The sequence below is a fragment of the Chionomys nivalis genome, chromosome 13 (genome assembly GCF_950005125.1).
Source record: "Chionomys nivalis chromosome 13, mChiNiv1.1, whole genome shotgun sequence".
Taxonomy (NCBI): Eukaryota; Metazoa; Chordata; class Mammalia; order Rodentia; family Cricetidae; genus Chionomys; species Chionomys nivalis.
The window spans coordinates 34,197,023-34,222,387 of NC_080098.1; the positions used below are offsets into that span (position 1 = coordinate 34,197,023).

The 25,365-nt window shown below is 41.2% G+C and overlaps 1 protein-coding gene across 1 annotated transcript in view; it reads right to left on the reverse strand.

The window, feature by feature from the left end:
- Positions 1–25,365, reverse strand: part of Ryr2 (ryanodine receptor 2) — a 565,815-nt gene that overhangs the window by 347,840 nt on the left and 192,610 nt on the right. The window contains exon 3 of the mRNA XM_057787812.1: positions 10,273–10,377. Within this exon, the coding sequence (XP_057643795.1) occupies positions 10,273–10,377 (105 nt within the window). The remainder of the gene's footprint in view (positions 1–10,272; positions 10,378–25,365) is intronic.

The following is a 25,365-nucleotide window of genomic DNA, read 5'->3' on the forward strand; positions in this document are numbered from 1 at the left end:
GGGAGAGAAAAATGAACATTTTTCTAAGAACTTAATATATGACTTTTTAAAGACAAGATCTCTTGTATCTCAAGAGCAGATTATATCAAATGTTTTATCAAAGGAACACTAATAAAAAGAGCAACTTCATTTTTTAAACAAAACAAAAAATTTCTCTTAAGAGAAATAGTCATGTAAATGTCAGCTTGATTTAGCAGAGGACACAACAGTCCAATACAAAAATGACTCATGCTGAAATTGTATCATTAAATGAAAAACAGGTAACTCATATACCACCTATATTTTACATTCATGTTTTAACGACAAGCTAATGCACAAAAGTATGGAAATTCCATGCCCTTACACTGTTGCTGTTGCTTCTTGAAATTGTCTCTGCCATTTTGTTTGAGATGGGGCTGTGTAGTTATTCCTCCTCTTCAAACACCCCATTCTCAAAAGAAGGATGAGATTCTAAAGACTCAGAAAGCTGGTGACATTTGCAAAACTCATAAAGTCACAAGACTGACAGGCCCTCTCCCCATCAAGTGTAAAAGGTTGCTGGGAAGAGGTGAGTCTCAGGGAGTGGCCTGAAATGGGACCCATCTTCTATATCCTTTTGACTGACTTCCCAGTGTACCGTACAGTAAGTTACTATGACAGCTGTAGTCTCAAACCAATGGTTTATTGGTTAGGTGTCCCTTATCGCTGTGCCTAGATTGACTTACTAAATGTGAAAACTCTGTCATCAGACTCATATAAATTTATAATTACTATATTTATCTTACAAATTGGCTGTATCCTCATAACAAAAATGTCCATCTTCATTTCCATACTGATTCTGCCCTCTTCCTATTCAGACAGTCACTTCACTACCATAGCTATATATACACACATATTGTCAGACTACTGCTTTGATTTTTCCTATAATTTAATATGGTAAACAGCACATGACTATTAATCAAGTAACAGAAAAAGTAGGACAGGGGCCTCTTGCATGTTCAGCCCCTGCCTTATTCATGAATTTTCACCATCATATTCTATTCATTTATACTTAGCTTTATTACTGAAATATATTTATTGTTGTATTCTGTAGGTCTCCTGGTCTTTCTAAAGTGTTACTGAAAGTAATTTACAGGGTTATAGCTCAGCCCAGAGTCAGGGACCTGCCTAATATGTGCACAGTCCTTAGCTTGATTCATGCACCCCCAGAACCTGTACCCACTAGAGAAGAGAAGGGGAAATAGGGAAGGAGAAGGTGAGGGGATGGAAGAGGAGATAAGAGGGAGAAGGAAGGAGAGGAGAGGAGAAAGGATGAGAGGGTGAGGAAGGAAAGAGATTGAAATAAATTTCCTTTCATGATTCTGCCTATCAAAGCACAAAATTAGCAATTTTTTTACCATATTCAGAGAGCAGAAAGACGTCACCATAATCTAAGTTCAGAACAGATTTAATCCCATTATGTTCTTATTTCTCTTCTCTTCATTCTTCTTTTGTATGCTAATCAACTATTTTGATTTCATTTCCCTGAAGGCTGCTGAGTACACCAGTCTTTTCCATGATAAAGATTACTTATGCATTGATGATATTTAATACTCTAGTACGAATTAGTAACTTTAGCGTGTTTCAGAAAGAACAGATTTATATCTTCCCATTTTTGTGTTATTTTATTGTGTAATTTAACCACAGATATATATTTACGATTTTTATTTATGTGTATGTGTGGGGGCATGTATGAGTTTATGCGCACCACATACATGCAGGTGCCTGTATCAGATCCCCTTTGTGTGCTGCTACACAAGTGCTTGGAACTAAACCCAGGTCCCCTGCAAGAGCAGCCATGGCTCTTAACCACTGAGCCATCTCTCCAGCCCCCATAGCACAGATATTTTAAATGCCAAGTTTCTGAAACTGTTAGGCATACCTCAGTGTATTTCTTTTGTACTGGCATTCTGGCTGCACACTCTAAGTACCTTGGAAATTTCCATTCTATCTGAAACATATTCCTTATATAACTTAATACCTCTTATTAGAGTTAATGAATTCTAAATTAGTCATTTTTAAATGTTCCTAGTTCTAAGGCTTTTAAAATTTTCATCCCAAGAGTTACAATACTGGTCAACTGCTCTTTGGAAACAAAATTACTTATTTTTTTTATTTCTCTCCAAATGTTCATGCAGTGCCTGACTCAAGTAAGAAAACATATAAAACAAACATTGCCTGGGTTTTTACATTTCTTTCCCCTGCTAACTTGCTATGGATTATATGTGGTCTCCATGATACCTAATATGTATTAAGGGACCAAACTGCCAATCAACACAGAGCTAAAAGAAATCCGCATAGTTAACATAGTTGTACTGGAACTTTAGTACTTAACATAGCTCAACAGTGAGTTTGTCCTCTGACAGGGAAGATGCTAATTATTACTGTGAATCTGTGTGAAAGGCACAAGAGCAGGCTTTCTGGTGTGATTTCCTTACCTACTGGACACAAGTCACCAAGAACACTTTCAGTTCTCCTTATACACTCATCTTTAAAAAAAAAAAACTTTGTGTGTCTGTGTGTGTGTGTGTACATGGGGGTGGGGGGTCTGTGTTTATGGGTTCAGATGCCCAGCAAGGTCAAAGGCAGAGTCATATCTCCTGAGCTATGAACTACATGGTAGAGATCCTCTGGAAGACTAGGGCCACACTCTTAAGGGCTAAGCCATCTCCCCACACACTTTTTTCTTGTATTAGTACATATTTTCTTGTTTAAAAATGTATTTACTTTTATGTGTATGGATATTTTGTCTGCATGTTTGTGTGGCTGACACCCACATATGCCAGAAGGGGAGGGGATATATCCCCAGGAACTGGAGTTACAGATAACCACTAAGTCACCATGTGGGTGATAAGAACCAAACCTAGATTCTCTGCAAGATCAACTAGTGCTCTTAACTGCTGAGCCATCTCTAGCCCTCAATACGTATTTTCAAATATGAGAATAGAGATTCCTTAGACCTCAGACTGAGGTCTCTGAGGTGTTTCCAGGAACAGGTCGAGAAATTTCAGAACGGGAAATGAAAGCAGTAAATGAGGACACATGGACACAGCGTTCTTATCAGAGAGATTTTAAGTACTAAGCCATATCTGCCTGGGAGAACAGTGGCTATGGTGTGTATTTTTAAACCGCATGAGACTGCAAAACTCTTTCTACTGTCATTTTGAGGGAAAAAAAAATTACCATAAATTTAATTAAGCAAATGAGGCCACAAAAGCAAGTCCAGTAATTTGCTGAATTATATAATTAGCCCAACTTTTCTCTCTATACTGCTTTGTATCAAATGACCCACATGCTTCCATTCTGTCAGATCTGTCATTTATGACTCCAGTTACCACAGGAGTCCTGGACCCTCACATGTGACCTAATTCAGCAAAAAGTCCTCCGAATTTTTATTCGGCAACTTACTTCTTTTTTTTTCCTCTCTAGCAACTACATCAGGCCACAGAAAATTAAGGTCTCCTCAATTATTCCTTGTAGAGAGGCAGGATCGTGCCTTTATTGTTACTTAAATGATTCCTGAATTTGTCCAAATTTAGGAAAATATGCACCACAAAGCTCAAAATTGTCAACGCTTTCTCTCACAAAGCAGAAAGTATGGCAACGTGGTTCTTGCATAAGCTGTCATGTTAGCAAATTCAAATGATGGGTCCCTAAGTTAATAACAGGCAGCTGGCTGCTCGGTGGGCAGTTCAGGCAGTTCATCAGAATTACTAAGCACAATTAAATGTCGCGAGGAATCTTGTTTGAGAAAAAAAAAAAAAAAAAAAAAAAACCAAGAACATGAACAACGTGTAGAGGGAAAAATGCAAACACTTAGGACAGACCTCACTGGAGGCTGGTACATTTCTATAATGTGAAATCATTGTGAGCAGAGGGATAATAGTAGCCATACGTGTGTGGTACAAGGCTTAACTTTGAGCCTCAAGCCTGGAACTGTGTACAAACTTAATGTGTCTCAAAAGAAATGATAACCAACACGAGGAAGAGAATCATCTGCCGTGGAGGTCTATTACTTCACCATTACGAGAAAAATCCTAGATACTAATCTTAAAGAAACTCTAGGTCCACTGTGAATATCCCTAGACTTCACAAAAAAACACATTCTTAAACTCCAGCTCTATACACAGTGAAGAAATGGTGTGCAGAGGTGAATAATTTTCCCTATTGTTCATTTGCTGGGAAATAGCTACATGTGAAAAATACTTTTATATAGTAAACACAAAAAACAATCTAAGAAAAATGTCCAAATTGAATGATTCTAATCAAATCCAATAATCTATACATTCAGGATTCATAATCTAAAACAGTCTATAACTCTGCCACTGTGATTAAATTACACACTGATTAAATTGACCTCCTTATTGAGTTTGATGCTGGAGTCTGTGAACCATGTCAGTCAAATGCAGACTCACGTGGCCTTTGCTCCTGAATAGAAAGGGAAAAATATCTACAAGCAAAGGATGCACAGCCCAGACTTCCACAGTCTGTACATGACAGCAGTGTAGGTGAGGCTCAGCAAATGCGTGCAGCTGGAGGTTCAGACTTCCACCGTCCCTTTAGGAAATTATAATCCCATTTATTTTAAATTAAAATTTCAGTTCTGTGTATGAAGGGAAGAAATATGTCCATATACATGGGCTTTAGACAAAACAGTGAATGACATATCCATTAGGAAAATTTCAAAGCTATCTGTGCTCTTCCCTGAAGTGGTCGTCTTTAGCTTTACTTAAAAGGGATGCTCTAGAAACCAGATGTAAACGTAAGTCAGCCTCTCAAGAGGGTATATAAGAGAACAGCAATTTCTCATACAAAGAGGTAGTGACATCATACTGCCCACAACACAAAGCATGGCTCCTCTGAGCATTTCAAATGTGAGGGAGGACTGGAGTGGGACATCTGAGTATTAGGAGCTTCCCCTGTGCATTCCGAAGGACAAATAAAAACACTGGATGACAGTGATGGCCACTGTTATTGTCAGCTTGACCATATCTGGAATCACCTAGGAAACAAGTCCCCAAAATCCACTGTAAAGGGTTGTGTAGATTAGCATTTGGCCATAAATGAGGTAGGGTAGTTATCTTGACCAGGTTAAATTGAGGTGGTACCCATTGTGGGTATCACCATGGCTAAAGTCGTGGACTGAATAAGAGAGCAAGCAAAACACTAGGATTCATCATTCTTTGCTTCCTGATTGTGGATACAATATGATCATGCACCAGTCTCTATACCTTCTCCACCATAACGGACTGTACTGCAGACTCACAATAGAGCCTTCCTCCCTTAGGGTGATTTTTTTTTGGGGGGGGAGGGTCTGGTGTCTTTACATGATAGTGAGAAATTTAACTGTCATGGCTGCTAACACCTACCTCTATTCCAGCTCACTGGGACTCAAAAATGTGTGAATCCTAGCAATGTGAGCTGATAAGCAATGTTTTAAAGCCACCACAATTCAGTGGTGGTCATCTGTTTTAAGAGAGGAAACTACAGCTAAAATCTGTGAATGTTTGCTCTGTTGAGTGGAGTGATGGGAATGATTCAGATGTTTTATATTTAGTCCACAGTTTCTAGTTGCTTTCTCCTGGGGTGGAGAGTATATAGGCAAAGCTACTCGGTGCTACTCAACAGAGAGATCATAAAAATGACATGCACCCAGAGTGACGCCCTGTGATGGGTTTGTGCTATGTCTGTCACAGTATTTGTCTCATGGCTCCATGAAGGAAATGCCATTGTTTTGTCTCACTTTATAAATAAGGAGGGTACAGCGTGGAAAGACTGCTCAATGGCCTCCTTACCTCACCAGGGTCTGGACTCCGGGGATGTGCTGTTTAATCTCAGCCCTGTAAGACGCAGCATCAGACTCCCTAAAATTCACCTTTTGTTCTTGTACAGGTACAAGACCATTTTGCTGCAATTACTTGTGTGAAATTACAAGCCTCAAGGCTCAATACATGAACTCATAAAAACTCATTTATGGTGCTTTGATGTTTGAAAAATGTAGTTTTAAAAACTTATGTACTGGTGAATTTAGCTAGTAGCCTTTTGATGCACTTTGGAGTGTTCTCAGAGTACACGACTCAAAGAGAAGGAAATTTATGAGAACACAGACTAGAATGCTAATACTTCACATTCTACAACAATCATTTTTCACACACACACAAAAAAAAAACACAGAGCCAACTTCCATTGCTAGTTCTGCCAACAAGTCACTGGGGTATTCCTGTCCCTTTCATTAGAAGACAAAGTATGATTTGGAAGCAAGCCATATTCCTATAGTTTCATATCAAATAACAAACTATTTTAGAAAATGGAACCATTCAGGGCTCTTTAAGAAAACCCCAGGAAGCGGGGTGGTGGCTCTCACCTGCAATCCGAGCACCTAGGGGTTTGAGGCAGGAAGGTCTCTGTGAGTGCCTGTTACACGAAATGAGATTTCTTTTGCCCAGAAAATAAAGGCTTCTGATGAAAATATTATATATTTGCATCATGGAAGTTTTGTTTTCTATCTCAATTCTGAAGAATGGCCCAATAAGATGAAATCATTTCTGGGAACAAATTTGAAACGGACTCATGTAAATACTTTTCGTATTACCTCTAACTGTGTGGAGGATGAGTTTAAAAATTAAGAGAAAATTCCAAGTAATAATAAACCCTACATACTTCACATAGTCCTCACAGGAGCACTGTCATTGTTTTTCAGACCCTGAAATTATAGGCCCATTGGTGGCAAAACTCATATTAGTTACCATTAGAGCCACAGAGACTTTATATGACATAACTTATTTCACAAATATTTAAAGTGCTGGCACTAAATAAATGAATGAACTGAAATTTAATTCACTCATTTTCAACTCAATATTATATCTTTATACTATTTTATCACATCCTAGATTTGATTTCTTTTTAAAGCATCACCCACAATCTACAGTAAGCCCCTCAGTTCCACAGTGCAACACATATCTCCTGAACTAACATGAGTAAGTGTCACAAACACCAGCATCCATCCCTGTCTAAACACGGGCGGTATAGGCAAGCTTGGTGGATCTTTCAGGACTAAGCTAACAGTTACTTTTGTTAGTGTCTAATTTTAATTTTTGTTGAGAACTTCATACATGAATACTAAATCTGCCTCAGTCCCCCAGCTTCTATGATGTCCCTCTCCCTCCCAACTCATGACCTCTTTTTTAATTATTACTGTTTCATGCATATGTATATACAAACTACTTAATCCATTTATCATTGTTGGGAATATATTCAGGGCTGATCACTTGGTGTTAGACAACCCATGTGGGAGCAAGTCCCCAGAGAAAATCAGTTATCCCATTACCAACAGCCCCATTGATTACCTGGAATTCTTCACCTAGTGGTGGGACCTTACTGACTGTCCTCTGCCCAGCTGGTCATGTCAACTAGTGCTGTCATCGTGTTGGTTTTGTTCAACCATATGGTTAGGATTTCACGGGTGCAATTTCCCTGGCACGTCTTAGAGACACGATCCAGCAGCAGATATCCAGGGCCTCCAGCCCTTCTGTATATCCCCTACATCTAAGGTCCAGTGCAAACATATAGTACCTTTAGTAGTCTAAACAGCAGTCAAATAATCATAATCCAGCATCAAAGGGGACAAGGCTAGCAGTCTCCCAGAAGCTACTAAACCAAAATACAGAAATGAAAGGCAATGAAAAATGTTCTTTTTTCAAACACTTGCTCCTAAGTAGGAAACGCAGGTTGTTTATTGTACTCACAGCATTAAATTAAAGAGCAGCCTTCCCTATAAACAATCAGTCCTTTAGAAAGACCCTTCAGTAAGTCTCTTGAACACACGCTTTCCACTACACTTCATCATTTTTCTCTTGGCAGGTGGGCCCGTGGAAGTGGAACAGTTAGATTCAATTATGTGTTTAAAAATAAAACCATATAGAGAGAAGGGTACGTCAAATATTTTTGGTACATTTACTAAGATGCTAAAACTAACAGCAAGAGCAAAAGTTAAACGAAATGTTAAACTTTTTGAAACTAGAATAGCAAGTGCTGTCACTGATTGTGTTTTAACAATTGTGTGTATCATTATTAAACTGCTTAACTCTGTGTGGTAGACCTACTTGGGATATCAGCGCAGGAAAAGGATGTGGGATTACCCAAGATTCTAGAAAGGAAAATCAAAGAAAAGGTAGGGAGGAATAATGAGTTCTGGGACAGCCAGGTGAATTATCCCTGTATGAGAATCAAGGGTATAAATAGCTACCTCTCTGTGTGGAGACAGGATATCACATTGTAGTCCAAGCTTTCTTGAAATTCACTATGTGACTGCAGGCTAGGTTCAAACTCATGGCAATCCTTCTGCTAGGATTATATGTGTGAGTCACCATACCTGGCTTAAAAGTCACTTTGAAGAGGGCACTACCTCTTATATATCCAACATCATTTGGTAATTATTCAAACTTGGTGAAGACCTCCATTCCCTCTGAAAAGAGGACAGAGCTAAGACGTGGCAGTGACGGCACTCGCAAGCCTCTCCTCTGAATGCTATACTAGAGAAACACCCGAGGAAGAAGCAACCCATACTTGTGGGTACAGAGGCAGACAAAAACTAGGATCCACAGGAAATTCAGGCTTGACAGAATGGAGGAAAAGGAAAGACATGTATGTATGCAGAAGTCCGGAAAAAAAAAAACTGGAGCAAAGATGCAGAGGACACAGTGCAGCAGGTGCATCCTCCTGAGGCCGCACTGGGGTCTCTGTCCTCAGCATCTTCAAGCATTTGCTCCTGACCCTTTACCATCACGATGCTCTGAAGAATAAACACTAAATGAAATTCAACGAAATGCTACATGGAGCTCAGATCTCTACCTCCATTTTCATCACACTTTGGATGAGATAATTCAGAATGCCTTAGGTTTAGAGAGGTATTGTGTGACAGCAAAAGATGATAGGCATGTCTGCTGAGTCCAAGAGACTCAGCTCCTACACGGCCAGCAGCACATGCCAGTTGCACAGGCTAACCCTGAGCTGAGGACACCCTAATGGGCCACACAGCTGTTAAAAGGGGGAACAGCTATCTCTCTGTTGATGAACAGTCACCATCCAGGAGAGCTTCCTAACCTAGAGCTCCCTAAGGCTCACAGCACCCCAACGTGCACGTTCTACAGGCTGGAGCTTCTCAACCTCCCTAATGCTGGGACCTTTTATATTGTGCTAACACTCAATCATAAAATTATTGCTACTTTATAATAATTTTACTATTGTTGTGAATCATAACGTAAATATCTGTTTTCCTATGGTCTTAGGTGACCCCATGAAAGAGTCCTTTCAACCCTTCCCAAGAGGTCGTGACCCACAAGTTGAGAATCACTGCTATAAGAGCTTCCTCCCGTGTTCCCATCCTAGTTAATGTTCATGGCGACCCTGTGGGGTTTTGTAAGATACTGATCCAACTCCTCACATGGATGTTTACATTATCTGTGGTAGAAATGTTCTAGTGACAATATCTTTTAATTTATTTATCAAACTGAAAAAGAGTCTTTGCAATAACAACAAATAGTGAATAATGGCAAAATAAAGTCCAGTTGAGGCACTGGAAAGAAATAGTTTATTAGACTCTGAAGCACTATGGTAACTGGGAGGGCGTGGGGTGGCCATTCATCCTACTGACTATCTATAAACTTTAATGAACTGATTAAGAGCAGATAATATCCCCCCAAAAAACACAGCAACCCTTTGTCTCCTGGAAAAATAATTAAAATAACCCAATAGACTTTCAAAGAAAAATATCTCTATTAGGAGACAATAGGAATTTTAATTTTCAGAAGATAGTCTGCTGTTTGCAAAATTATAATCTGCTGAAACTGTACTGCTGTAATTTTGCTACTTAAAATACAGAATGGTGCCATGAAATTGTATCCATCACAAAGATGCTTAGGACATGTCACATGGAGAGGACATCTGAAGATGATACAGAGATCAATGGCAAACAAAGCTAGCAGTCAAATGGTGACATGGGAACATGTAAGGAGACACACAAACACCCACAAAACACACATAAGCATGAAGTGAACTGAGGTTGAATTATTTCTATATATGTTTTTAAGACATTCTAGGCTTGCTAGATAAAAGTGGAAAAATCAAACATAAAGCTGCCACATGTAGAAGCCACTGGCTTAGGAAAAAATATTTCACAACACCCAGGCAGGCAAACATTCACACACACAGCTAAATTCAGTAAAAGAGCAGAAGTCTACAGAAGTGAGCACTTACCCCTTCTGACTTCTCCATCGTGTTGGCCAGCATCTCCTGCAGGGCACGCACTGACAGGGACTGCTCCAGCACAAAGGTGCAGATGGACAGGTCCGGGGGGACATTCTACGTGGAGAGAGGAAGAACCGTCAGGGTGACTTCCTCTTCAAGCATGCAGCTCCATTTCCCTTGCTACCTGCCACTTCTCACCACCATCTTCCCATGTAGGGCGCATTGCGCTTTCGGTTCATAGTACGATCTTACAAGTCTGTGAATGCATGCAGGTATGTGCTTGTGTGTGTGCTGGTGCAGCAGTGTGCATGTGCACGTGTGTGCAGAGCTTATAGGTCAACAGAGTACTAGTCATCAGATGCTGTCTACTTTTTAAAAATTAATTTGAAATAAAATCACTCTATTCTGATCAACTCACATATAAAAACACGGTGCAGCTGATTTAAGTCACTTAAGCCGGTCCCAAACCCCATATGCCCAGTGAACTTCCATACTGCTCAAGTGGCCATTAAGAAGCCATGGCTCCACTCAGGGTTCACACTTTCACTATCCAGTTTTTATTTTTTACCCTTTTAAAGGTTCGTGTTATTTTAATTCAGAAAGTTGAATTCACTTATCCACCATGTTAAAAAAAAAAAGGTTTGATGAAGTTAAAAGTTTAAAAAAAAAGTCAGCTTTTAACCCTTCCAAGACTTGGTTATTATTTTCACTTTACGTTTTTATTTTATGGCTTGCTCACACCTATGTGTGTGCATCATGTGTGTGCCTAGTGTCCTCAGAGGTCAGAAAAGGACATTTGATCCCCTGGAACTGGAGTTAAGGATGGTTGTGAGCTGCCACATGGGCGCTGGGAACCAAGTCCTCTGCAAGAACAGCAAGTGTTCTTAGCCGCTGAGCTGTATCTCCAGTCCCCCTCACACACACACACCTTTTCTTTATTGAGACAGGGTCTCTCTTTGACCTGCAGTTCTCCAAGTAGTCTAAGCTGGCTGAATGTCAGCCCCACAGACCCTCCTGTCTCTGCCTTCCCAGTCCTGGAATGACAAGTGTGCATGACCATTCTGGCTCATTTTAACATGAGTTCAAGGGAATAGAACTCAGGTCCTCTGCAGAGCAAACACTTCAGCAGATGAAAGACACCTCCCCAGCCCCCACTTTAGGAGATGACAGCTACCCCCACCCCCACTTCAGCAGATGACAACGACCTCCCTACCTAACACACTTTGAGCTGACTGAGGATAGTATCTGTCCCTCATAGAGCATCTACTCAGATACATGGCACTTGGAGCTTTGACTGTACAGTGTGTGTCACATGGCCAGGGTCTCTACAACAGTGACTTTGACAAGACAAAAGAGAAGCTAAGCTGATTTTCCAAAGCCACAGAATTACAAAATGTTTAAAGTTGGCCTTAGAATCTGGGTTTCTCCAGGTCTCAAAGATTCATTTCGAGCCTACCAAGTAGCCTGACGATTACAAAAATAATAAAAAGACAGAACACTTCAAATTAATACTGGAGTTAAGCAGACACAAAAATGAATCAATATAAAAATTCACTGACAGTCTTTTTCTTCTGTATAGGATAAACATTTATACTCCTGTAGTTGGATTCCTTTTTTTTTTTTTTTTTTTTTTTGCCTCCAACTTGGGACATGGGAATTTAGCTCTTGTCTGCACAAAAGCATGTGCTGTATTTCCCATTTTATTTTTATTTACATGTATGTAACTTCATCTGTTTCCAGAAAGCTAAACAAATGCATAGAGGGATAGAGAGAATTTTAACGTGGGCAGTGAGTTCGCCTCATTTTGGTTTTCTGTTAGGAATCCTAGGTTCCCGTCAAGAAGGCAAAGGAGTTCATTTAACTTTTATACCTCCTTTCAGGGTGCTTCAAGCGACCTTCAGGGAAACATGGAAGAAACTCAAAAAATGTGTTTTAAAAAATGGATTCTGTTTTCAATCTTGATAGCTTGACAGCAAAGAGAAAAGAAGGGACTCGGATTTGAGTTCTGATCAGTAGCCAGCCAGAAGCCATATGGGACAATGCTTGGGCTTCCTATCTACGGACTGAAGAGCACTCCTCCTCCAAGAATCCCCGAGACTCAAGTCTTTTAAACTGAAAAGAAATGCCAATAAAATATAATTTTATCACTCCAATTTAAGAAAAGCCCACATTCACATGAAAGCTCAGAATCTCAGAGGTGCAAATTAAGAGAGAAGCTGCTGGCTGGCCAAGACATAGGAAGATACCCAGAGCACACTTTAAGATGGAGCAGATGGCCTGTGGCTGAGGCAGGCTCGTCACGGCTCGGCCACCCATCTGCTGAGCAGCTTCTGGCAGAGTACCATGACCACTGACGGGCAGCCCCTCCCTGCATCAGATGGATGTCAAAGCTGCACCATAGCGATGCTGCTGCTGATGTACCGACTGGACACGCGGACCCTGCAAGGTTTCACTCACCAGCTGGAGAAAACCATTGTTCTGATGCTTCTATGTTCTCTCAGTGACAATATAACGCGGGTCTCATGACCAGTGACCTTTCCTATACACTGTGGGAGGGAAACATGAGCCAGAATACACAAAAATCCCAGTACCCATTCTCTCTTCTGCATGGCTTCAAAACCTCAGTCGTAATACCCTACCATGATGCCAGCCTGGAAATACTACTTCAAGGATTTTGCTTTTCACTTTTCCATGGATATTCATCCTTCCAAGTCTTTCTTAAGTTTATTTTTAAATTGTGAGGGTAGGTGTATATGTTAATGTGTGTGCGTGTGTGTGTGTGTGTGTGTGTGTGTGTGTGTGTATGTAGATACATGAAACCAGAGGCTGGTATCCATTGAATTTCTTTCTCCATCACTTTTCACGTTATTTGTTTGAGACAGGATCTCTCCTTAAACCTGGAGCTCACAGATTACTAGACTGCTGGCCACTGAGATTTGGTGATCCTCTGTCTCAGACCCTCACACGGGGATTATACACACATGTCACAGAGGTACTGTGGTTTTTAATACGGAAACTGGGCATCTGAACTCAAGCCTTCACAACTGCACAGCAAATACTAAGGCCACCGAGCCACTTCTCCAGAATCCTTTTGCTCCATTCTTTCCCACCTCCATCCCTCTCTGCCCCAGAAGTTAATATGATCACCTTGGCAAAGCAAACATTGTTCCTGTGTCAATGGATTCTGCGTGTCACCTCTTTGAAAGACAAGGGTAAATGTTTGCTAATTAATGAAGCTGGTAAATCTGGGTATCCCCAGGCATTAAATTGTTCAGAAAAGCAGGAGGCATTGAAGTTGGCATTCTGGACCACAACAGGGTAGGAGAGAGGCATTAGCAGGTTCAAATGAGAGATGATTAGCAGGACATTAGTACCTCAAAGGCCACAGCTGTGCCAATTTAGCTCTTAATTATGAAAATCCCTGGTGAATTAGTCGAGGTTCAAAGGATTCCCACTCCTCAATATCCATCTTTTGCAACACAACATCCAAGGACTTCACGGTGCTGCAAAACCATATTTGAATCCATAGTACAGCATCTTTCAAATCTAATAGTACATGGAAAGAGCATGCTACTTTTTAAAACTATTTTCTTTAAATAGCAAAGAACAACTGTGCCCATGCAAAAATGGAAGTATGCTTGAGTGAGTTTCTCAAAGTCCTTCCCACGTGCCTCTCTCTAATATCAACACAATAATACTCTGTCATGTCAACTCTCTTCATGTGCATCTTGAGTGGGGGTCACCACTGACTAGCATCCATGAACTTGTGAAGGGCAACACACACACACACACACACACACGAAACCAGACAAGATTGCTCCTGCTCCTGCTACAAAGGAGCCTTAAGGTAATGCCCAGGGGATAAGGATGTGGCTCAGTTGGGAAAGTCCTTGCCTAGCATGCACAAAGTCCTGGGTTCAATGGGTTCAACAAGAAACAAAACAAGTGTGGGTCATACAATCCTATAATCTCAGCACTGGGGTAGTGGAGGCAGAAGATTGGAAATTCAAGGTCATCCTCAGCTACTTAATGAGTTCAAGGTCAGCCTGGACTACGTGAGATAAGACCCTGTCCTATAAAACAAAGAAGAGTAATCCATCAGGTCTCTTAATATTACAAAGCATCATCCGGGAATACCCAGGCATCCCATGTAGCCCCTTGCTTCTAACACTGGCAAGGCCAATCCACTGCAAGCAAGTTGATTTCTCCTATTAAATGTGAAGCAGTGCTGATTTTGTACTTATGTGTATACCTGTGTGAGCATATGTTATGAGTTGCCCTTAGAAGCCAGAGGCAGCACCAGATCCCCTGGAGCTGGAGTTATGGGCAGTGGTGAACCACTCCACCTGTGTACTGGAAATCAAACTCTTGTCTTTAAGTAGTATGTTCTGTTGATCACTAAGCCATCTCTCCATCCCATCCCCACACGATTGTTTACAATCTCAAATAGGAGGGCTATATATCAACCATTCAGACTCTAGAGATGATTCACAAGTTTACTGCATTTAAAATCCATAATTTCCAGTCATTTACATGAGTATTAGAATATGCATATGAGAAGGGACTCAAGATGAAGAACTCTATTACTAAAAAGTTATAGGGCTGGTTAGATGGCTCAGCAGGAAAAGGTTCTTCCCACCAAGCTCAATGATCTGAGTTCTATCAATCTGACCCACACTGTAGAAGGAGAGAAATGGTCACCAAAGCTGCTCTCTGACTACCATGCCCTTGCCATGGGTCAAACACACACACATGCACACATGTGCATAAAAATAAATGGATAAAAATTAAAAGTTTAAAGTTATCATTATAGAACTGAAATCTCAGAATTTAGAATAGTTATGAGTACATAAGTGGAAAGGACACAATAATGAATGAAAATGTTAGGTCCATGGCTGTTGTTCAAACAGCTTAATTGGCTACAAGGCCATTTCACATGCTGCTCCAAGGCTAGGTTGTTAATGATTGCATATGTAGCAAGCATCTGGCCTTGTCATAGTAATATAGAGATAAGAAAGGGAAATATCACACAGGGCACAGGTGTTGAACATTAGGATCAGAGAGACCTCAGCTCTGCCTGCTAAACATCAGAACAACCCATGAATCATGAACAAGCTTGATGGTAACTCCTGAGAAAATCGTGGACTTGTAATGAGATCTCATGGGAATTTCGTGAAAAGGAGACATAGACAGAACCATTTATAGGAACACTACCTCAACTAGGGATCTGAAACCAGAGCCATTTTAGAAGCTCATGACCTGGGATCAGCCCTCTGAGAAAGAACAAACAGGAATAAGAGGGTCAGCTGGTTCATCATGCTGTAGAGTTATCTGGATACCCAAGAGAGTTACTGTTGCTGTAGAAGGGGCAATGATTTCTGGGTGAAGAACCTTCATGGAATTACAATACAAACAAGGTCGAGCAGACAGGGCAGCTTAGAGACTCCACCTGTTATGTGGAATTAAACTTGGAACTCTGTCTGAACATGTGATTTTCTTTGGCTAAATTTGAGAGGTCTGGACAACTTCAGAGTCGTGTTAAGTCTCATAGTCTAGAAACCCGAAGTTGAATCTAACAAACTGAAGTACAGTTTGGTTAAGCAAATACTTCACGTTATCTAACAAATCATCTGTCTCAGAATGGGTCAGTGGATGACATAAAGAAACCATCAGTAGCTTGGAATTTAAGAGCACTTGTTCTCACTAAGATCCTGGGTTCAGTACCCAGCAACCAAGTGGTGACTCACAAGCATCACTAGCTCCAAGTCTAGGAGATCTGACCTTCAGGGGCACTGGGCACAGACATGGTACACATACATATGTGCAGGCAAAATATTCATGAATATAAATTAAATCTTCCTTTAAAAGGGATATTTGAGGAAGATAACTTGAGGAAGATAGATACATGATGAATATGATCTACAATTATATATGTATATCATGTATGTATAGAATGTATATATAGTATGCATATATGTAAATGTATGTGTATGTATATATACACTCATATATATTTTTAAAGGTCAATTGAGGACATTAAAGAAAAATTTATTGGGAATTCCTTCCTATGGCTGAGGGAGAAGGCTAGTGTATCCACTGTCTAAGATAAAAAACAATAAAAATGACAATAAATGGATAAAATAAACACTCAACACTTTCAGAGCCATGTGAATCTACTTAAGGGTGTGAGAATGTCCATGGCTTAGGTCGATGCTGATCTTTGGGTGAGACACCTGTGTTGTTCCTTCTTGGCTTTGGCCGCCCCTGCCTCTGCCTCCCCACCCCATAACACCGCTCTCTCAGTAGATAAGTAGGTCTACCAAGGGCATGGCACCAGCTAGGCTGTGAGGACCAACAACTCTGCCCCCTGGTCCAAGGAACGGCCACAGTAGGCATGTTGGGAAGGTGAGAAGTGTAGGGAGGCCCCGTGACTCCCGGGCCTGACTCCATCAATCCTCACTGAAATCACACGAGACACACAGATGGCCTGCAGACTCAAAGGCCACCAGCAGCTGTTACATTCCTACACAGGAGGTCCACTCACAGGGCGTGAATTCCTTCCTGCTTAAGATGGCACATGATCTCTGCACCAGTGGCGTTGAACTCTAAGCAATGTTCAAACAAGGACTCATCTAGGAAATTCTTCTTAAAATTAAAAGAACCTTTCTAAGTTTGACCAAGGACAATGTCCACAATTTAAAAATTTAATCCAGGAAATTTACTCAACACTGAAAACTGCAAATAAAAATAGAGCAAGAGCAGCCATCAATAGGAAAGTACCTGAACTTAGAATTGCTATATTTTCTAAATGGTACGGTTCTAACTCAAAAAAATGTGGCACAGAGAAGAAAAATGCAAAGTATAATCTATACTGTAGTGATAAAAATGATCAGAAAAACTAATATCTGATGGACTTAGTGAGGAAGTACTTGAAAACAACTCTTACTCTCTTACTAAAACAGATTAACAATGGAAGACAAGGCTGGTGTATACTTCAGCAGGAAAACTCCTGCCTCACACGGTTGGTTCAGGCCCCTGCACCAAATGAGAAAATAAAGCTGGAGAAGAGTAGCTTGGGTATGACATCATTAATACATATACATAAGCATGTACACATGTAACCATCTGTAGCATGACCTTTCACTCAGAGCCATGGCCCATTATTTCATCCTCCATACAGAGAAAAGGATGGAGAGGAGGAGTGAGGGGAAGATCAGAGAGACGGTAGGAAGAGAGTGGAGACAGGAAGACAGAGAAAGGGGGGGATCAGTAAACCACACAAGTTTGTTTAAAAACTACAGTATGGTACATGTACCAGCCATATAGAAATAGTGACAAGGCTGGGGAGATGACTCAGCAGTTAAGAATGATTGCTGCTCTAGCAGAGGACCTGAGTTTGTTTCCCAACATCCAGATCAGGCAACCCAGAGCTACCTATAATTCCAGCTCCAGGGAATCCAACACCCTCTTCTGAACTTTGCAGGCGCTGAACTCGCGCGCGTGCACACACACACACACACACACACACACGTGCACACACATAAGATAAAAGCAAAATTTTGAAAGTAAAAATAATAACAGCAAATGTTAGTAAAAATATCAATATTTACATTAAATATGCATATTCTAAAAACTCTAGCCAGAATGAAGAGGATTTTTTTTCAAATAGGAGTTTTAAAAAAACATGTTCTAACTCTGCATCCCCTATAAGACACATCCCACAGACTGAAAGTCACAAAGATGTGTATAAAAATATATTTATAAAATGTACATGAAAATCAACTCTGAAAAGGCAAATGGGTTCTAAGAGAAGAAATTATGTCATGAAAAGGATACAATTAAATGAAGAAAGAAGAAAGAGGGACAAGAAGGGATAAAGACAGGTATATCAGAAAGGAAATCAAACCGATTCTCTACATCATCATGCATAGTTGGAGGCCCAGGTAACACACATACACAAACCTAATACTCCTAACAAAGAAGATCGACATCAATACACATGTGCAGATCTGTGTGCACCTCATGGTGCATGTGCCTTCGGAGGCCAGAAAAGGGCTTCAGATGCCCCACAGCTAGAGTTATGGGCATCTGTGAGTTGTCCAACACGGCTGTCAAAAAGTGAACTCTGGTCCTCTAGAAGAGCAACAAGCACTCTTAACCACTGAGCCATCTCTCCAGAACCACAAAATTCAAGTTTTATACTACTAATACAATACAAGATGGAACTGGGAACAAAACATCATTCAAAACAGCATTATTAGCTCAGTTAGGGCACCTAGGTGACTAACACAGACCATGTGCCTTTGGAGGATCTAACCATTAACAAGATTCTTTTGAGATAAGCTGGTGGGCTCTTGCTTTCACAATGCTTGACAGCAAATAGCAAAAAGCTGTTTGACTTGATCCACTCAGTAACGCTATGCTTTCATTGTAGACAAGATGCATCAATACATGAAAACCCATCATTCCACTTCTACAGAATTTAATATATCAGACACTGAGAAGAGGTGCTGGACACAGGGTCTGGACAAAACCACAAGAACGCTCTAAATTTAGAACATGTCTACTGCTGTGACTTGGGCCAAGTTTAAATGGAGCCCCTCACCAACACACCAAAGATTCATGTGCCGAAACTCTGAGGCACAGTATTGAAAGGAAAGGAAAGGAGAATTGACAAGCAAGAGGACAGGGAATAATACAGAAACTAGGCATTGATCCAGAATTGGACACCTAAAATGCTGAGATGAGGCCACTATTGACTGGATTGAGGATCAGAGAAGAAATAATGTAGAGGATACCCTAGGCCTCGGAATAAGCAAGTCTTCTTGGGATGATATCAGACACAATGGAACAATGCCTGTCTGGTCCAGGAGGAGATGTGACTGCCTCCCATGCTGAGATGCCAATAAGCTAGGTGATGCTAACTGAAGGGTAGGTAGAGACTAGAGGATCCCTGGAACTTACTGTGCAGCTAGGTCAACTACATTGGTGAGCTGCGGGAACAGTGGGGAAATCCTAAAGCAAAGAGTAACTGAGGAAGACAACTGACCTCAGCCTCTGGGCTACACCCATGCATGTACACCCATGCATGTGCATGTGCACACAGATCTACACACAAGGAAGAATAAGCAAGAAAATACAGTAGGCAGGTAGACAACCACAGGAAAAGAGGAGAGGATGTGCACCATGTTGAGAGGAGCAAGTTCAACAGTGAGGTCAAACGGGGTGAAGAAGGCAAGAGACTTGAGAGTCGGATGGCTAGGATAGCGCCAGGCATCATTAGAAAAATTTTTTAGTAGAAGTAACATGAAAGGATTCTATTTCAGAAGTTCTAGAAAAGATTGGATTTTCTGTACCATGGCGATGACAGATGGGAGTGGCAGCATAAGAAACTACCAGCTTTGGTGATACAGAAGAAAGTTAATATCAGGACAAGTGAGGTGGCTCAGTGGGTAAGACACTTTCCAGCAAACCTAGCAACCTTAGGGCAATGCCTGGGACACACACAGTTGAAGGAGAGAACCAACTCTAACAAATTGTCCTCTGATCTCGGCAGATGTGCCATTCACACCCATACACAAACACATAAATTGATAATTTTCTAAAAGACAGTTAGTAGTATCCTCCATTACAGTAACTATCTATCTGATTTCCCCAAGCTAAGCCCAGTTTATATTCATTTCATCCATATTGTACCCCAGTTTGTGTTTGAGGGTGGCGAAAGAATGAAGCGCACCTCTGGGCCTGAGAAATGCCTGTTAGTTTAACCTCATTTCCTGGAGAAGCTAACCTTGACTCCTTCATAACCCAGTACCAGGCCACAGAGATGAAAGAGGAGCAACTCAGGTGATGTGTTAGCTGTGGGGGCCAGCCATAATAAATTAAGTATAGGCAGGTCACCCAAAGGAAGTTCTTTACTTCCAACCATTATCACCTGCCAGAGTAGAACTCTGGCTCTTGATAAATTTAATAAAAGGCCTGAGTCTCAGTAGTTTACCCTGAAGCAATACCTGGTAGCAGGAAAGAACCACAAGTTGAGATTACCTGACCCCCACCCATTCCCATTTTAAAAAAATGCCTGACATTCCAACCACTGTAGATAGATCACCTGCCAGCATACCTCACCAGGGCACCCCTAGACAAAGGTCAGCCAATCAGGAGTCCTGAACCTCAGAAACCCTTCACCCCCACCTTTACTAGTATAAAAACCCAATTCTAATTGAGCTCAGGTTTCTCCGGTTATTCCAATACGTTGGACATGTGGGGAGACTGAATTTGTAAACTTGATTAAAATAAAGGCTCTTTGCTTTTACATAAAGGACTCTTGGTTTCCTTGTTGGCTTGCGGGGATTGAGCAGATTTGGGCATAACACTAGCGACTGGATGAACCACCTGCATCTCTGCCCCAAGACAACAGTGGCATTGGTATTGCTCTTAAGCATCCTGCTGCCTGGCCCTGTTCCATTTCCTACACCTCCAACACTAACAAGCTTACACTTCTATGGAAATGACACATATCCAATCAACTAGCAATGCCTTTCCATAGCACAGGTGACCCAAGGCTCAGCAGAGCTGCCTGAGAAGTGGGTACCTTTTGCTTTTCTTTCTTTGTAATGTTGAACTGATACCCATTCAAGGGTTTTCGGGAGAGTGCAAAGCCTCCTCTACCACGTACGTAAAGCTGGCTTTTAGAGCTGCCAGACCAAGACCTAAGAGAGTAACTGACCTTCGAAAAACGCACAATGAAACACAGGGCATCTTTTTGCTGACTAATCATCCCTCCAAATGGAATTTCAGCTATTAAGCTCTCTGTGTGCTATCTTTCAAAAGAACTGAAAATTATATTTGCAGTGGAACACTCTGATCTGGTCCAGACACTCGTGGAAATCTGGTAGACAGCCAGAAAAGAGGAAAGTTAAGTAAATGAAGAAAGAGGAGAGAGGGAAGAGACGAGGAGGAGGGAGGGAGGAGTGGGAGAGAGGGAGGGAAAAGCATATTTGGGGAAAAGGGGGAAGGCAGGGGGAGAGGAAATAGGAGGAAGAGAGGGAGAGAGACCAAGGAGCAGAAACAAAACCATTTTTTAGCATGATTTCAGCCAGTTAATGCTAAATTTCCCATAAGACTTTAGGTTCTATCTTCTACCAATTAACGCCCCAAAGAGGGACTGAAATCCCTTCTTAGGGATGGTACACGTGACATAACATGCTAACTAGGTGTTCAAATACCTAGTTCCCACGAGAAGGTTTTTATTATTTGTTCAACTTTCTGGGATGAAGCCCATGGCCTTGAGCATGCTAGGCAAGGGCTCTACCTCTTAGCTAAATCCCTAGCTCTTGTCCTTAGTCCATAGTGTCTCCCAGACCCTGCTAACCTCACAAGAGCAACAGCCTCTCGTGTGAGCCATAGATCCATACACAAGAGCTGTAATTAACATCATAAACTCACATATGGTTTCTCAGGAGACATGGATGTCTGGGGCCAAGGTCATGTCAGACCTACTTGCTGTCAAAGTCTGACTCCTCATAGTGCCGTTGTGAAAGACTGGAGGGGATAAACAGCAGCTCTTTGATTGTTTTCATCTGTTCTTTACTAATGCAGTATTCAGCGTGTGTTTTCTCTGCAGACTCTCATGAACTGTGTGCTTTTAAGCATATCTGAGTAGAACTGAAATGTTTAAGAATATTCTTATAAATAATGGTAATACGGTCTTAGAGTTTCTATTGCTGCAACAAAACACCACGACCAAAAAGCAAGTAGGGAAGGAAAGAACTTATTTGGCTTATACTTCCACATTGCTGTTCATCGCCAAAGGAAATCAGGACAGGAACTCAAGCAGACAGGAACATGGAAGCAAGAGCTGATGCAGAGACCATGGAGGGGTAGTGTTTACTGACCTGTTTTCTGGTTTGCTCAGCCTGCTTTCTTATAGAACCTGGACCTATCAGCCCCGGGGATGGTACCTTCCTTCACTGCCCCCACCAATGGACTGGGCCCTCCTGCATTGATCACTTATTAAGAAAATGCCTACAATTGGTTTTATGGTGTTAGGGAATATTCCTTTATACTGTGTGAAGACATGTCACTGTTATTGGTTTACTTTTAAAAAGCCAAATGGCCAATAGCTAGGCAAGATTTTCGAGACAGGAAGAATGCTGGGAGAAGAAGGTGAGGTTGTCAAGCAGACACAGAGCAAACAAGATGGGCATTGTGGAGATGAGGTAATAAAGCCATGAAAGTACATTAAAAAAGATTTACATTAATTTGTTACAAGAGCTAGTCAGAAACAAGCCTGAGCTATCAGCCAAACTTTCATAATTAATAGTAAGTCTCTGTGTCATTACTGGGGAGGCAGCAGTCCTGACAAAAAGTCCGACTACATTATGAGGACATTTTCTCAATTGTGGCTCCTTCCTCTCTGACAACTCTAGGTTGTATCAAATTGACATAAAACCAGCTAGTACAAATACCATCACCAGGTTTCTGCCTAGCTTGTGACTGTTCTGAGTACTTGACCTCAATTAACTTAGTTCACACAGGAGCTTGCTCTCAACAGATCGCTGCAACACAGATGAGTATTCTGTTTCTGTAAGTCAAAATCAGACCTGTTCCAAGTGTAGAATCGCCACTCGCCAGCAGAAATCCTTGGGTCACTTACACAGTGGATGTTATGTAACCAAATATCATTCATGCCAACCAAGGAGAGAATAAACGCGGCAGGAAACGCTCATTTACTGATGAAATCACATTCCTTTCTTACCTGTTTTCAGATGGGAATATGGAAAAACTGCTAGAATTTTATCTTCTCATACACTTGATAAAATTTTAGGGAGAGTTCCTCATAAATGTGGAAGGAAGGAAGGAAGGAAGGAAGGAAGGAAGGAAGGAAGGAAGGAAGGAAGGAAGGAAGGAAGGAAGGAAGGAAGGAGTCAGACAGACAGGACTGGAGAGAGAGTTCAGAGGTTAAGAGTGAGTACTACTTTTGCAAAGGATCTGTATTCAGTTCCCAGCACAGTCAGGCCTCTTACAACCACCCTGAATTCCAGCCCCAGTGAGGTCTAATGCCCCCTTCTGGACTCCACAGGCAACTGCACTCATATGTATATTGCCTGCACTCATATGTATATACACACACACACACACACACACAAATTTTAAAAATGAAATAAATCTTTTAAAAGAAAATAAGCAAATATATATATAAAGCTGACATTTTTATTTTGGTTCATTTTGTTTGTCTGTTCATTTGTCTGTTTTTGTTTTTTGAACCAGGCTCTCTCTATATATAGCTCTAGCTACCTGGAAGTCACTATGTAGACCAGAATGACCTCAAACTCAGAAATCCATTTGCCTCTGCCTTCCTAGAACTGGGATTTAAAGTGTTTACCACCACACCCAGCAAGTGCTGAGATTTAACTGAAGACATCTTCATTCCAGTATCCAGTCTAAGCTCTGCTAAATGTAGATTCAATCCTTCCATCCTAATGGTTTTGTATTATTTCCTAAGCCTGGAACCACTAAGGTAATTTGTGGGTCAGCTGTGAAGGATGTGATTAGCTGACTCTCTAGTGAGAAGATCAGTCTGTATGTGGCAGGGACACTGATCACCAAGGCGGGAACTAGCAGTAGAGCAGATGCTGCAATGCAGCAAGGCTTGCCAGGGGTCACTCTACTCTCTCCAGCTCTCTGCACCTGTGGTCAGAAACCCTAGAGTTGGAGAGTTACTAAATAACTTTTAGCATTCTTTGATCATAACACTAAGTCGCAACACTATGTTGTCGACTGCTATATTTGGACCATGAACAGTCCCTCTCAGGCTCCTGTTTTGATCACTTGTTTCCAGCCGCTGGCACTGTAAGTGCCTGTGACAAGGGGGATGTAGGTATACTTGCTGGGAAGAAGAGTTTCAGTGGGAAAGGAGGGAATGAGAAGTAATGGGGGTAAAATAAAATTCATTACATACATCTCTGAAGACACCAAAGAATAAAAACCCAAAATTAATTTTGAAAACATCAGTGAAGACACTGTCTGATTTGTGAGAGTCACTCGAACTTTTGGAAAGAGTCTTGGTAGCCCTCAGATGTATCAGAGTCAACCTACTGCCAGAACCTGGAGTCTGACATCCCATCCTGTGAGACTGAGCTCTCAATACATATGATCTGAGGTCATTACAAGGTAAAGAGTGCAAAAATGAGTTAAATCACAGGATGCATTATTGGTGTCCGTGGAAAAATAAATGCCAGATGTACCGAGACAGGCCTCTGTCTACCCAGTATGTAAAGTGCTGTGTTGAATATGTGAGAGACAATGAAGAGAGAGGTTCTGCTTCCTGCTTCTCATATCAGCTCTAAAACAAACACTGGAGTAAACTGTTAAGTAGTCAGAACAGAGAGTGAGCTCAGACTTCAGCCTGTGAGGACTCTGTGTTGCAAGGTAGGTGCTAGTGCAAACCTCCTCAGCTCTTCTTGGTTCTATTTCTCTTCAGCAGGTTGACTCCCTTCCCTCAATACTAAGCTTGGAATTGCAAGAAAATACAGTAAAGCAATTTCTTCATTTCTTCTGGAGCTCTGAAGATACAACCTTGAAAGTGCAAATATATATACATAGCATTAGCGCTTCCTAGATTTGTTGTTTGAGTGCTTCTCATTTTAAAATACCCAACTGCAAATCAAGCATCATTGTTCACAGTCTCTCTTAAATGGAGTACTTCCCAAAATGAAAATGAAATATATACAAACTCTGGAGCTGAAGAGGCGGCTCAGCAGTTAGGAGTACTTGTTGCTCTTGCCAAGGACCTGAGTCTGGTTCCCAGCATGCATGTCAGGTGACTCACAATGGCCTGTAACTCAAACTCTAGCTCCAGGGGACCTGATGCCCTCTTCCAGCCTCTGCATGCACAGCACTCACCTACACATAAGCAATTTAAAATGGGCATACACAATTCTCTAACCAGCATCTGAGTTCTGCCAGCCAGCCAAAGACTAAGTCCTTTCATACAGAAATGAAGCAAACTAAGTACCCAGCCTTGATTTAATTCCATCCTGAAGAAATGCCATAATTTCTGCTGAAATTACCGCTTACCATTATGTATACTTATTTAGATAT